General features: G+C 37.5%; 1 protein-coding gene across 1 annotated transcript in view; it reads right to left on the reverse strand.

Annotated features, from left to right (window-relative positions):
- LSAMP (limbic system associated membrane protein) overlaps window positions 1–16307 on the reverse strand; it is an 800294-nt gene that overhangs the window by 234482 nt on the left and 549505 nt on the right. Inside the window, exon 3 of the mRNA XM_027867837.1 lies at window positions 7177–7302. Coding sequence (XP_027723638.1) covers window positions 7177–7302 — 126 coding nt within the window. The remainder of the gene's footprint in view (window positions 1–7176; window positions 7303–16307) is intronic.

Below are 16307 nucleotides of genomic sequence, written 5' to 3' on the forward strand. Positions count from 1 at the left end.
AGAAAGAGAGACAATTCCTTTATTTTCTCACTTTAAATAAGGTGGAAAAAAGCCTTCTCTAACTTAAAAAAAACCTGATCATTTAGGCCATTTCACAAACTGTAATGATTTTTGTTGTTCTATACATTTTCTCTGAATTCTCCAAAGTAGAAGACATTGGATTAAGTTCATTGTGCTCTCCAGGTTTTTTGATGTTGTGGTTCTTATACTTGTCAGGTATAAAGCTAGCTCTGTTTCTATCTTCTACTAGGGTGGCTTGCTCTTGTTTTCAAAATCAATTAATTAACTCTTCATTTTTTTTCCTTGTTGATTTTTATCTTACTTGTGTCTGCCAATTCCTCCAACTTTCCTAGCCATTCTTTTTTCTTTCTTTTTCCTCTTTTATTCTTTTCCTTTCAATCTAGATTTCTAATGAACTATGCAACCTACACAGTTGGTCATCAATAAATTGAGTGACTACATATTCCATTTCTGCTAAATATTCCACCACAGAGAATGCCAGATGATTTTGATCTTATTAGAATCCTCTCTTGCTACTCTAACTTTAAAAAAATAAATAGCTGTCTGGTAGATTAAATCTACTGCTACTTTTTGATGGTGAAAAAGGGTTAATGAAGAGAAATGGATTCCCAAATAAGAGTTTCCAGCTGGAAGAACTAAAACATGTACCTCCTAGGTTCTTTGTTCTCATGTGTGCTACGGTGCTTCATTGGATCTATAGATGACATATCAAGATAAGATTCTCAATAAGTAAAATTCTCAGAAATGTCATATTATCAAAAAGCCTCATTATAGTATAGGAGGAGATTCAGAAACCAGGTATCACAAATGGAAGATGTTAAAATCTTTAATTTTCTATGGCTAGTACAACTGTGTAAGGTATTCTGCTGATGTATCATTTAATGATACAAAGATTTTCAAAAGGCAAATTTGAAGTAGGTAATATTTGCTACCAATTATGGGAGTCAGAAATGGAAACACACTCGATATGGTGCCATAATCTGGTAGAATAAATTTGTAAAACGTTTTATGAAGAAAGCAGTGACCAGAAAGGAAAAACATAAAGTCGGCAGCATGCTGTCAGCAAAGTTTCAGTTTGATATCTGCAGATGTCTCTCTGCCTCCAAGACTGGATTGTCCTACTTTTTGAAAGAACCATCCAAGAGCATTGACTGACTGATGGCTCAGTTTTTTCCTCTTTCTTCTATCATCTAAGTGACACATCTGGAACCAGCAATGAGAATAAAGATATAATTCATTACTCTAACCCTTCAATCAGATTCTAAGAATTAGACCCCTCAACCAAGAATATCATAGGAGTGGAGACTATGAAGACGAGGACCTTGAACCAGACTTGGACCTTTAAAACAGAAAGTATGACTGACCTTAGAGCAGCTAGTTGATGCAGGGGATAGAGTACCAGGCCTGGAGTCAGGAAGACCTGAGTTCAAATTCAGCCTTAGACACTTACTAGCTGTGTGACCCTGGGCATGTCACTTAACTCTGATTGTCTCAGTATCCACATCCGTAAAATGATCCAGAAAAGGAAATAGCAAACTACTCTGGTATCTTTGCCATGAAAACCCCAAATGGGGCCACAAAGAGTCAGACATGACTGAACGAGAACAAAGAACTGACCTTTGACTCTATTTTTTACTTTGACCTGCATAGTTTTGGTCAGAAAGGCAATATGGCATAGTAAAAAGATAGCTAGATGTAGAGTCGAGAATATCTAAATTCAAATTCTGCTTCTGATACTTAATAGCTATATGACCAAGTCACTTAACTTTTGTGATTCCAAGTTTTCTCATCTGCAAAATGAAAATAATAATACTGATAGTACTTATATCACATAGTTTTTGTAAGGCTCACATCTTTTAAATCCTTAAAGCTCTATATAAATTTTTTTTTACTATTAATCAAAGTACCCAGATCTAGCACTTCCAACCTACAATCCTCATTTCTACTCCTTGAAATCCCCAACTTTCTGTTTTTTGTTTTGTTTGGTTCAGTTCAGCTATTCTCTAACTAGTCTAGTTACAATAGTAGGATTCAGAAGTATAACTGTCTACAACTACTAGAAAATGTCTAGTTTGTTTTCAGCACTCTAGAAGATTTGCAACAAAGCAAGTTCAGAAGTATGTAGGACACTCATTCTAAATCCATTTCAAGAATTCAATGAACATTTGTCAAGTGCTTTTTGCAAACATTGTATTAATATCTCTATAGACTATAAAGTATTCTGAGAGAAAGTGTGACCGATTTCAGTCCCTCTGACACACATCAGACAGGATCTTTTGGCTTATGTGAGAGACTCCAAAATGCATAGCCACAATATATTTGAGTTCTGCAAGGACTCATTCTGTCTAAAGTACATTTGCTTCAATGGGAAGTTTCCTGAAGCAAAGTCTGTGCTGACTTGATTAGGCCTTTCTGGAATCATATGAATTGGGTAAAAATATACTTCTAATCTTAAAATAAACTTAAAATGCTTTTACACACAAATAACTCACAAAATGTCTACATTTTGGGAAAAAAAGTAGATGTTGCAATTAGTTCCCCTGCAGCTACGGAAAAAAAAATGTGGAGAGTTAAAAAAAAAGATTTTCAAAATCAGAAATAAAGAATAACTTGGCATCGTTGACTAATAGGATGATTTGTCCCCAAGATCTTAATGCAATGCCACCTTTTTGTAAAACAGAGAGGAATATAAATCTTTATTGAACTTTATTTTGGAAAGGTGTTATTTCTTTAGGAAAAGATATGTATTCTATGGATCTGAGATACATGACTTAAGTGTTTGAGGCAACATTACATAGTGTCAGATGACTGTGAAGCTATGAAGAGCTAGGTTCAAGTTCTGTTGTTGACACACATGGACTATATAACCTTTGGTATATAAGTTATCCTTGTTTTAGGCACTTTTAAAGATTAAAATTGTAGAGAAAATGCCTATCTAGGTTGACAGAGTTTCCATTTCTCACCTAGGAGTTTCCTATAACAATGTAATCAGACCTACCAGTATCTCAATTTCTTATTAAGTTTTATTTTCTTTATCTTTCACTTTTTCCTATTTTTTTTAGAAAGGACAAGACAGAAATTCTAAAAAAAACAGAAACTTAAAGCTCAATGAAAATAATATTTAGAGTAGGTTTGAAATGTTGTTCTTCTTCCCAACTTAACAATGTACCATACTGATAATAGGTGTTTACTTAATGTATCCTAGAACTGAGTTGTTGAACTTAACATTTGTAATTGACACTTCTCCACCCCTTGATACCTTGTCTACAGCCCAGACAGTCTTCAAATCAAACCATATTCTTAAATTTCATTCCAAACAATTTTAGAGATAATACTTCCTGAAACACAAATCTTAAAGCATTTATTTTCCATACCAACTGCATATTCATACTACCTTCTTCCCTCATGAGCACCAGAGGATAAAATTATGGTTATTGTAGGAACCATAAGGTACTGAATGATAGAAGATTCAAATCTTAAAATTAAACTGCTTGCTTCTTTATTTACTTTTCACAATTTTTAAGGCTAGAAATTTCATTGACAATCCCAGAAGAACTAGAGATGCTATAGCTAGATCTGTTTTACAAATAGGAATAAGGCCCATGAGTCTACAGCAGTAATGGAATTTCATAAGGCTAACCTCAGGTACATTCTTTAAACTTTGAAAAAAAATGGAAAGGGGACAGTTGATTTTAGTGGAGTCAGTAAATTTTTAGTCCTTTAGAAGTGCCTAATCCCCAGAGGATTAGTGGAGAGGTGCTCCTGACCCCAATGGGGGAACAAAGAATCAATCCAACCTCTACGGATCAAGGGACCCTCATAAACCCTCAAAGCAGTTTCTCAATTTTTTTTTCATTCTGAACTGAACAAACAGCAAATAAATGGAGCATTTCCATATACAAAGCAAAATGTAAAAAGAGGTTTGTACCTGAAACAGTTGAGGCTCTATTATCTACAGTTTTCAGGAGTTTCTCCTTCCCCTACCAGGCCCATCAAAGTATAATGCACTTCCTTATAGAACTTAGAAAATTACCAGAACTCTGGCAGTGTTACTATATCAAGTTTCCATTTTGGAGCATACATTGAAGCACTACTGTGACCTTGTTGCAACCTGCAGATTATAGTACATAGCTACACAGAGTGAGCAGGCAGGCAAGAGAGAAGAAAAAAGGAGAAATTTCATTGGTTTACTTGGATTAATAACCTTAACAGAAACAAGCTGCCTAGAAAATACTTTTCAGCAAAATCCTGAGTAATTCTGACAGAATGTGATGCTCACAGGAGAGATGGCCTTCCATTTAGATAAGAGTAGAAAGATTCAGAAACAAAAGTCTGATGAAGACGGGACCAGGATTGCTCACAGGAGGGAGATCAAATGTTCAAAAGGAAATATAAGTTATAATATGATTTCCCCTTGAGAGTCACAGGATTATGAAAACCTAACTTAATTATGGGGGGAATAGGTTATATTTTCACACCCATATACATGATATGCCATTTTCACTTTATAGAATGGTTAAAATGGAAGGAGAAATGAAGGAGCCAGTGAGGGAATAAAGGTGTCCTGAGTGAACATATCCTCTATTTTCTCTACTATTCCCCTTCCCCCATTTCAGATAACATTTCTGATTTTGTATATTTTCCAAATTATTCCATACCATCTAAGAAGCTTTTTTTGTCCCCTCAAAATTAGTTGTAATATATTTAAAGAAAAAAAATCCCCTCTTTCAAAATATTCAACCCATATATAAGAAACCAAAGAATGAGAGAAATAAATATTCCTTTTCTCATAAGATATATACCACACACCTTATTTTCTTTCTGCCTCAGTGTCATCAAATGACAGACAATCAGGTATCCACAAACCCTGCAAGGAAGCTTCCTCCTTTCAAGGCTTGATGTCCCTGTGGGGTCGAGCTAATTACAGGTACACTTCCTCTGCACGACAGCCACACTCTGTAGTGTTGAAGGAGCAATTAATAATTGAACAAAGCTGGCTGGATTTCTTGCTCACGCTACCTCGAATTGCAAGCAGCCAGTCTGTCATATAAGACAGTAAAGCATCTTCTGTGGCTCTCTCCAAATAAGGCTTCCTTTTATGAGCAGAAAGAGGTAAAAGGAATACCTCTGTCCTCCAACTTTTGAGAGCAACAAAACCCTCTACCCCATGTTCATTATTTTATCACCTAGGCAAACCCTTTCATCTCTCACTGGGAATAAGAGCTCAGGGGTGGGAAATGAGAGAATATGTGCTTATGTGAATCAGATGTAAAAAAAAAAAAAAAGACAAAGGAGTAGACCAGGGGAGTTAATATTCATTGTCAGAAACACACACACACACACAACACAGTGAATAAACAACTACTTTTAAATAGGTAAATATAGCTGGTAGCTGGTTTGGCATATCTTAGAGTAATATGTAATTCAATTATGGTCTATATTCAGATTTATTTTCCCAGCATCCTGGGATATTTTAATATAGGATCTATGAGTATAACATAGGAACAAATAGGCTAGTAGAGTACTGCCAGATCTTAGACTGTCTATCAATCTACAGATCTTGGATGTGAATCATCCCCAGCACTCCTGACTGATTGTGGAGTGAATCCCTGGGTCATCTTTGCAAAGTATGACTGTATTGAAGTGCGTGTGTGTGTGTGTGTGTGTGTGAGTGTGTGTGTGATCTAATCCAGAGTAGACTTCACCTGGCATTTAATCATTCAGCCACGATGCATCTTAAGATTTTTTTTAAAGTTATGATCAAAGTTGGTTAGAGTTAGCCATAAAAGATCTGAACCCCTAGAAAAACTCTGGAGAAAACCCAAATCTTAGAACCATTCTGATCTCCAGGATGGAAATGTTTTAGATCATAGAAGATTCAAAGACAGGCTAGATAGTCTATGGTGATCTAATGTAAGGTTACCTATCTATACTGTTCAGAGAAGTAGCAGGAAGGGAGGATCCTTAGGAGCATTAAACAAAGGGTCTACAGTGAGTTCAGAAAGAAGAGACAGGGAAAAGAGCTGTATTTACTGGAGGATAAAGACCAGGAATTGCTGGTGTCACTCATTTGTCATATCATGTGAATAGATACCTATCCACAATACTACTTCTCAGTGAGTCAGCAAACATAAAGTGCCTACTATGTGCCTGGCACTGTGCTCTTTCTGCCCATGTGACCACTAAATGACAGATTTTAATGATATGTGTGTGATTGTGTGTTGGACTTCTCTATTACAAAATGGCTTACATGCCATAATTCCTGGGCTTCAAATGAGTCAACTCCTCTTCTTTCACTCCATCCAGCATTCTCCTCTACTCCCTTATTCATGTAGCTTTACAGGACTCAACCCAGCTCAACCCATACCTCAGTCCCACTTGGGGGGTGTGCCAAAGCCAGACCCCTTTGTTTGGGCCCTCTCCAAGACATTCTGTACTTTCACCAACAGCATAAGAATAACAGAACAAGATGACCAGACTTCTGTATGTGATTTAGCATGCTGTCCACATAACATTAAGGGGCTACTAAGCTTGAGAAGGTGGCTTTGCTATTATAAAGATACTGACCAAAGCTAGATGAATATAAAAACCAAAGAGTCAACTAGAAGTATGTTCCATTTTGGGGGTCCCCAAATTAGTATGGGAAATCTGGGGAGATTACTGTTATATTCACAAGGGTTGAAGTTCTATAGCGTTAGTTGTTTTGATGTGATTCTGCCACTGGACTTTGGTTAGTTTATACAAGAGAAAACTTTAAATATTGCCTGGGGATATCCGTTGATTACTCTCTGAGAGAAAATTACATGGCTATATATTTAATCTTATTTTTAACATAATTCTCTCCCTGAATTATTGGCCATGATTTGAAATCCAAATTGTAGACTAGTGAGCTGGTTATTTCAGGCTCCCATTACTTAATCATATTGCAAATTCTTCCAGGCACCCTGAGAAGACTACTTATGAGATATGAGTACAGAGCGGCAATAGAGATGAAGCCAGTCATCCACAGGGCACATTCTTTGAATGTGGACATCACCTGAATCTAATTCAATTAGCATTTGCCTAAAATGATGCCATGCAGATGTTCAGTGTCTTGCCAGTCCTCTGAATTTAAGGTTTGAAATCCTTTCCCTCAGATACCAGAGAGGTACTTACCAGTTGGTGTGAGGTGCCTCCAGGTGATGACCGGCTCAGGACGACCATTTGCCATGCAGACCAGGGTCACGTTGCTTCCCTCATTCACAGTGACATCTGAGGAGATGTTGGAGATCTTTGGTGGAACTGAGAACACAAAAGCAAATGGCTTATGTTCACTTCAAAAAAGGACACTGAGGATACTTGAGAGACATTGTGGGGCAGTACCAAAGAATGAGGGGGTAGTTAGGTCATGCAGTAGATAACAGTGCTGAGCTTGGAGTCAGGAATACTCATCTTCTTGAGTTCAAATCTAGCCTCAGATACTTACTAGCTGTGCTATCCTGGGCAAATCACTTAACCCTATTTGCCTCAGTTTCCTCATCTGTAAAATGAGCTGGAGGAGGAAATGGCAAACCACTCCAGTATCTTTGCCAAAAACAAAACAAAATAATCTAAATAGGGTTATAGAAAGTTAGATATGACTATAAACAGCTGAACGATAATGCAAAGAATGATGGGCTAGGAGTCAGGAGATCTAGGTCTGACTTTTAAAACATCTTCTCTCATCTTCCCCACGGGGAAGCTAAGTGGCTCAGAGGATAGAGTACTAACCCTGGTATCAGAAGACCAGGGCTTAAATCCAGCCTCAGAAACGTACTAGCTTTGTGACACTGTGCAAATCACTTTCTGCCTTAGTTTTCTCAACTGTAAAATAAAAATAGCACCTACTTTTCAGGGTTGTAAAGATAAAATGTTTATGAAGTGCTTATAAAGTGCCAGTGTCTGGCATATCATAGGTGCTTAATAAATGCTCATTCCCTTCCTCCCTCTCCCCATTCAATCTTCTGTGTCACACAGAGAATAATCTTTCTTATATATGTCTCTGGTTATATGCTCAAAATTCTTCAGTGGCTCCCTATTGCCTGCCAAGTAACATTCAAACTATTTAGTTAGGCATAATATCCTATGTAATCTGGTATCACCCTATTTTTCCATACTTATCTCATATTACTGTTGTATGCAAAATTTATGCTCCAAAAATTTTAGACTGTTTCTCTCCTCTTTGCTTTCTCACTGATGTTTTGTTGGTGCCATTCCCTCTGCCTATTTTCTGCAAACTACCTCTGCCTGTTGAACTTCTACCTATTCTTTTGAGACCTCCCTCAAAAACAAAACAAAATAAAACAAAAAACAAACCACTCTGAACTCCATAGATACCTTCCATGGTTTTCCCAACCAATAATAAACCTCAACCTCCTCAGACTTGATATTGTATTCTATTGTCATTCTCTCCATCCTTGTGAATGTATATGTATATATACATTTGTACATATCTTCATATTCTATATGTATACCTATCTTATGCAATGATAATGTATTAATGTGATATATCTATCTGTCTATCTATTTATCTATCTATCTGTCTTACTTCAATTCAATTATACATTTTTTCCAGCACTTATATTAGGTCTTGTTATCTCTATGAGTACTTACCACAAAAACATGCATAAAGAAAATACTTAATAAATAGTCCTTTACTTAATGGAATATTGCACCATGTCCTGACCTTGTCTACCTTCATGTAGACATCTTGGACAAGTCATTTCACATTCTAGGGCCTCCTCATATGTAATAATGGGATAGTGGACAATCTGATCTTTAAGGTTATTTCTAACTCTGACACTCTACGATGCACTTATCTACTCGGCTGCAATTAGCCAGTTTGGGCTAAGAGTTTATCACAGCTGAATAACGTGCATTGTTGGAGAAACAACCACCTTAGGGGTCTGGGCTTGTTGCTTTTAAGAAGTTTGTTTTCATCAGTTTGCCAAATCCCAAAGTACATAGTCTGTCAATTTCCCACTATAGTTATTACTAGAATCTATCTGACTAGCATGGAGTAGTGTAATGGACAGGTGCCAGCTCTGCTCTAATAAGAATGAGTTCTGTGTAGGATAATGGAAAAGAAGTGACTTTAGACAGGTGAAAAGCCCAATTTCTTATTATTGATTTGTACTTAGATTTATACTACCTAGAAGAAAATGGAACCATAGGCCAACCTTTCTTCCGCATGTTGACAAAGAAAAAAGAATCAAATAGTATAAACATCACATCTAATGCCTTGCAGTATTTTCTATCCATCTGCCTTGTCACCTATTTACTTCTAATTATATCTCTATAGATCTAGATCCAGATATACTTGCATATAGATATATAGATATATATCCAGTTCCTGAATATACACATATATGTGTATGCATGCTTATATACATAGATACATGCATGTGTGTATATAGACACTTACATGAATGTGTATGCATATCAAGAGACACATACATACGCATGTATATATATACATGCATATATACATATATATACGTATGTACACGCACACATACAAGGATAAAGACAATGACAATAGAATTTAAGAATTCAATAGAGGGGAATCTTGAAATTTTTCTCACCCTCTCTTAACATTAGAGAAGCTTTGCAGAGTAGTATGTGAAAAAAAATAATCTGCCTTGCTTAGCACAGAGAAAACAGATTGAAAAATCATTTTATCCCTGTAAATACCCATTAGAAGATAGTGATGGCCCGTGGGTAAATGCTCCAGCAAAGGGAGGGGAAGAAGAGGATAGCTGTTTTAACCTTAATATCTATGATATCTTTCATAATAGATTTTAAGATATTAAGACTAGATAACAAGACTGTATATTAAGGTTCACAGATATTAAGATTATGCGACATTTTGAATTGAGTGCTGGAATTGGATTTAGAAAGGCCTCTGTGAAAAGACCTGCTTTTGACACTAGCTGTGTGACCATGGCCAACTCACTTAACCTCTCTGAACCTCAGGGAAATATCTAGAACTTTAAGTCATATACAATCATGATTTGCCTAGTTAGAAGAAATTACTCCACACGGAAGAAATCAGAAGTCCTTGAGGATGATGGTGTATTTCAAAACCAAGTTACAAAACTGGATGATGGCACTAAGTAGCAATAATTTTTTCACAGGAAAAATATATAGATCTCTAATCAACACAGCACATGTGGAAGATTCAGCCATCTCTGAGCTGTAGCTTACATGGAAATATAGTAATAATAGCAAATATCTATATCTATATATATGTATGTATATATATGTATATATACATATATCTATATCTATCTAGCTATGAAATAGTTTTAAGGTTTCCAAGTGATTTTTACAAATATTATCTCATTTTATCTTCACAACAGTCCTGGGAGATATGTACTTTTATTACCCCATTTTACAGATATGGAAACCAAGGCAGGCAGAGGTTAAGTACATTGCCCAAGGTCATTCAGGCAGTAAGAGTATGAAACAGGATTTGAACTTGGGTCTTGTTGATTCTAGGCCCAGTGCTCTAGTCACTGCACCAACAAATGACAAAACATATAAGTACTTTGTAAATTATAAAAGGTTATATAAATGCTAACTATTATCAAGGAGCAACTATTCATACATTGCTTTTAATGAAAAAAATGAACACAAATAAAAACTTATAAAACATCTATATCTGTCCAAGAGAATAATGGATTCTCATAGTTGTAAAGGACTCTAAAAATCATTTTGTTCAACCTATACCCAAATTAACAGCATTAAGACGTTAAAAATTTTCAAAGCACTTTCACCTATATTGCATTTTTATTTTTACAACATTTCTGAGAGACAGACATGATCAAGACTATTTCACAGTATAGAAACATAAAGAGAGAACTTAACCAGGGGTGGGGAAACTGCAGCCTCGAGGCCACATGTGGCCCTCTAGGTGGTCAAGTATGGCCCTTTGACTGAATCCAAACTTCATAGAACAAATCCCCTTAATAAAAGGATTTGTTCTATAAAACTTAGACTCCGTCAAAAGGCCACACTTGTGTACCTAGAAGGCTACATGTGGCCTCCAGGCCACAGGTTCCCCAACCCTGGACTAAGCAAATTGCTCAGGGTTGCACAGCTATGTAATGACAGCTGAGAAAAGAGGTCTCCTGATCATAGGCTAGTACTTTGTCCACGGAATGATACTACATGCCCTACTGCATTCCTCCATTTGTTCATTCAACAGGAAGGAAACCAAAAGCCTTAAGAAACCCCCTTAGCAAACAGTTGATCTCCTTGACAAGTAAAGAAATATGTAAGCCAACAGAAACACAACCTAAGCTTATAAATTAATTTCAAAAATCATAGAAGAGTGTGTTGGAAGATTATGGACAGTGTTGCTTTATAGAATAGTAAGGAGCAGTAATGGGGAGAAACAAAACAAAACACAGCAACTTTTTAGAGAGCTGGGTTCAAAGTCTAGGAAAATTCCATAACAATTAGAATTGTCCAAAAGTGGAATGGGTTGTTTAAGGATCTTGTAGGTTTCTCCTTGAAGGTCTTCAATCAGAGGCTGGACATCACTTGTTGGGGACATTATAGTGGATTTTCCTTTGGTATATAGGTTAAAGTAGCTGACGACCACCCTGTCTGATTCTCCTTAATGCTAGTGTCTTCCCTTTAATTTATACTGTGTATAAATCTTGTTTGTACATAGTTGTTTTCATGTTGTCCTACCTATTAAACTGAGTCCCTAGAGAGTGGGAACTGGGCTCAGATTCTTATAATCTAGCCACTGCACATATTCTTAATATCTAGTCACTGCTCAGATTCTTAAGATCTGACCCACTTGCATTAGTGGTACAAATGCTTAGATTCCTTAAGAGTCTGCCCAATATGACAAATGTTGTAATAAACCTTGACTTTGGCTGAAAGAAGGCTTGGGTCAAATTATTTTGGGCAGGATCTGTGTGTTCTGATTTTGGGGTCCCAGCACCCCTAAACTCCTAAACTTCAACATTTTGGAAGCCCATATGGGAAAAACTGCCTAACCCCAAGTTCTTCTTCAGCCAAGACTAGAAAGTATGTAAGCCTCCCTGCTTCTTTCTTGCCCTGTAGTTGGGGTCACTCTCCACGCACCTAGGAAGGTTTAGAAGTGCTTTTCAGGCAGACAGTTACGAGGCTGTCTCACACTTGGGTCTGAAGCTCTCAGGCTCTCGGTCCAGTGGCTCAGTTTGAGGCCATGGATCTGGGTACACCTTCCGCAGCATAGAGGACAAGGATGGACACCCTATCCAGAAGCATATGCCCAGTTCTGTCAATTCTCTCGGTGCTAGGGAATTGGGAAAACTGCAAGTGCTTTTTGGTTCCCTGAAGCTTACTTATTCCCTTCCCTCTACAACCCTGAATCCTCCTTCATGGAGTTTACAGGGAAAAGTTAGAACAGCTAAAAACATCTTGGCAGATTCTGGAAGTTTTGTGATCTGTCATTAAGGAGTTTCAAAACACGTCCTTACAACCCTGGTCACTTTGTTCTCCCATTCCCTTCCCTTGAGTCAAGAGGGTATCTGTTAATCTTTCTTTTAGCAGAAGGGAGTTTCACACACCCCTCCCCCATCTCTGAATTCATCTTCTACAACATGAGCCCACTAACAATGGCCTTGGGCCCTGAGGCAACCTTTACTTGGAAGCATCACCTAGATTCAGTATATCCTGCTCAAGAAGCATGCTCTTTTAAAGTCGTAGTTTCAACTGTTAATGATGAGATGCTGATTCTCTGTGTAATTTGGAAATGCATTTAACAAAACTGAAGTCACCTGACTGGTAATGGGTTTGTTTCAAATTTCAAATTGGTGAACTTTTTGTATCAGTTATGTCAAGCAACTTTTCATAATTTGGTTACCGCTAAAATATTCAGCTATTGTTGGTTATTGTTTTAATGTGTAAACTAGCCAGAAAGTTTGTTTGGGTTATGTATGGCTTGCTGAGAATTTGCAAGTGTATAGAAATCTCTAATGATTGGCTTTTTACATTAGGATAAATTTAAGTTTGAGATGTAAATCCTGGAAAAGTTTTTCCTAAACTGTGATTAGTGAAACTTGCTGTTTGAGGTAAAAGCTCATAGGATTTTATTTTGAGTTGTCTGACAGATCATAATAATCCATCGATAATAAATAATCCACCGTCTGAGAGAAAAGCCACAAGCTACTGGAGAGAATGTGATACTGGTAGGAAGTCATCATCGGGAAAAGCTGAGAAGACAATTTTAGCTTCAGTCTACGATGGGATCCTTCTGTCTCAGTTTCCCCATTATGTTCCTTTGAAAAGGAATGTTACCCACCTGGCTATTCCTGAGTCTGGCTATGAGGTGGATTTGATACTGCATGGTTGGAAAACTGAATTATCTGAATCTAAACAGAGCTAAGGATGTTTTATCCTGTCATATCTGGGCTCTGGAGTCTTTTCTGTCAGATTTGTGTCTTCCAGACTACAGGCCATTCACCTAGAGTTGGTAGCAAACAGGGAGTACCAGACAATGTCCCCCCATAGTCCTCTGGATGCAGCCTGTGCTTGGTTCTAGTCAACCTCCTTTTTGGGACCCCCTCGAGGCAGGGACAGCTCTACGCCCCTTGCCAGCAGCAAGCAGTTTCAGAAGCTGAGACCTTTGCCCCTACCCCAAAAGAATTTGGGTCCATTTGTTTGAGGGGGGTATAATGAAGATGGGATCTGTACCCCAAAAAGGAAAAACCCTGGACTTTCCCACTTGGCCAAATTTCTGGCTTTGGCCTGAGACTATAATCCTATCAACTGACCTTTCATTACCTACAGATGGTCCCTGGGCACTTCCCACCCTTAATCCTATCTAGACTCCATTCTCCCTTGGTCTAGTTGTCCAGGTCCCAGGCCTTCTGTTCACCCCAGCTTACTGGCCACTCCCATCCAGATCTTCCTGAGACCCCTCCTCCAGTCACCCCAAACTATTTGGCCATTCCTAGATCCCTCCCATAGTCTTTCTGCATATGAAGTCCATCTTGTCTTCATTAAAGTGCTCAGATTCTTAAAATGTAGTCCCTGCTCAGATTCTTAAGATCTGGCCCACTTGCATTAGTGATACAAATGCTTAGATTCCTTAAGTCTGCCCAATATGACTGACGTTCTAATAAACCTTGTCTTTGACTGAAAAGAAAAAGAGTGGGAACTGTCTTTTGCTTTCTTTTTGTCCCCAGTATTTAGCACAGTGCCTGACACACAGTATTGTTGTTGTTGAGTTGTTTCAGTCACTGTTTGACTCTTCATGATGCCATCTAGAGTTTTCTTGGCAAAGATACTGGAGTTATTTGCCGTTTCCTTCACTAGTTCATTTTGCAGATGAAGAAATAGAGGCAAATAGGGTGACTTCCCCAGGGTCACATAGCTCATAAGTGTCTGAGGCCAGATTTGAACCCAGAAAGATAAGTCTTCCTGACTCCAGGCCAGACACTCTATCCACTTCTCTAGCTGCCCAAAATATCAATAACTAATGAGGCCAATTTGTTGCTAATTAGCCACTATAAATGACACCTTGAATGAGATATAAGTAAACAATGCCAATTCTTGGAGGTAAGGACTGCCTGCCTTCCTCCTTTTTCTATGGAACTTCTTAGTTTCTATTCTATTTTTATAAGGAATGGTCTTCTAGGGAAAATGGCCTTAAAGATGAATCCCAATACTTGATTAAGCAGCTCAACTCCACCTAAGTGATAGGCAGAGTTGGTATCCTTCTTCAGTTCCTTAAATTCCCAATATGTGACCCTTTGTCACAAGATGAGATGAAGGTGTTAAGTAAATGGGAGATGAATGAGATGAGAAATAGTCATCTTTTGGTCAGCCCAAAACAATGATCTTATTTCACAGAATCACTGGATTGCCAACTTTGAGAGTTGCAATGGTCCTCAGTGGACTTTCAACATGTCAGCAAGCATTTATTAAGTACCAACTACCTGCCAAGGGCAGCTAGGTATGCAATGGATGGAGCACTGGGCTTGAAGACTCAGCTTCCTGAGTTCAAATCTGGCCTCAAGACACTTACGTGCTGTGTGACCCTGGGGAAGTCACCTTATTTGTCTCTGTTTCCTCATCTGTAAAATGAACTAAAGAAGGAAATGGCAAATAACTCCAGTATCTTTGCCAAGGAAACTCCAGATGAGGTCATGAAGAGTCAGATATGACTGAAAATGTCTGAACAACAAAAAAGTATTGTTTGCTTAAAGCTAAGGCAAGAAGATCTATATACTCATAAATATAATCAAGTGGCTAATTCCTTCCTTCTCTTTGGCATCACAGTCACTTCTGATTGTCAAGGGGAAGTTGAACATAATAAGATACCTGTATGGGAGACTTGGGTTTTAAGACCTACAAGAAATTTCCTGAAGCAAGCACTTGAGAGATAATGAAGTATGATGGAAAAAAAAATATGCACCATGGAGTAAGAAGAATTAGGTTTAAATTTGGCTATGCTTATTATTATTTGTGTAACCTTAGCCAAGTAATTTTATGTCTATAGACTTTGAGTTTTAAATCTACAAAAAAAAAAAGATGGTTGGACTAAATGATCTCTACAGTATTTTTCAGTTACAAATTTATGAAATTATGATTCTAGTTTCCATGAGCCTAAAAGAAGGAGGGTAGGTAGTACAGTGAATACAGAGGTGGGACTGGAGTCAGGAAGACCTCATTTCAAAGCCAGACTCAAACAATTACCAGCTATGTGTCTCTAGACAAGTCACTTAAACTCTGCCTGCCTCAGTTTCCTCATCTATAAAATGGGGATAATAAAATCACCTACTTCCCAGGGTGTCGTTGTGAGGATTAAATGAGATGTTTGTAAAGTATTTTGCAAATGCTAAAGCCCTATGTAAATGTTACTACTACTACTACTACTACTACTACTACTACTACTACTACAATTACTACTACTACTTTGAGTACTGCTACAACTACTACTACTATGACTACTACTACAACTACTACTACTGCTACTACTCTGACTACTTCTATAACTTAGTCCGGGTTCCAAATCTTTTTAAAATGAGCATAACTATAAATCAATATTTCAATGAATCTATTATCATATGGATGTAGGTATAATCCATCTATGCCTTTTCACTCTGTGAGATTCTTGGGTATGTTCTATAAATCTTTCCTAAGAGGTACACCCAAAATGTTGGAGGCTTTCTAGGTCTTTTAAAATTCAAGTGACACAAGTACAACATACAAATTTTTCATCCACTGTCATTAGCCTCAGTTTATCATGGGCCTAAATCTTA

The sequence above is a fragment of the Vombatus ursinus genome, unplaced genomic scaffold (genome assembly GCF_900497805.2).
Source record: "Vombatus ursinus unplaced genomic scaffold, bare-nosed wombat genome assembly UNPS02001419.1, whole genome shotgun sequence".
Classification (NCBI taxonomy): Eukaryota; Metazoa; Chordata; class Mammalia; order Diprotodontia; family Vombatidae; genus Vombatus; species Vombatus ursinus.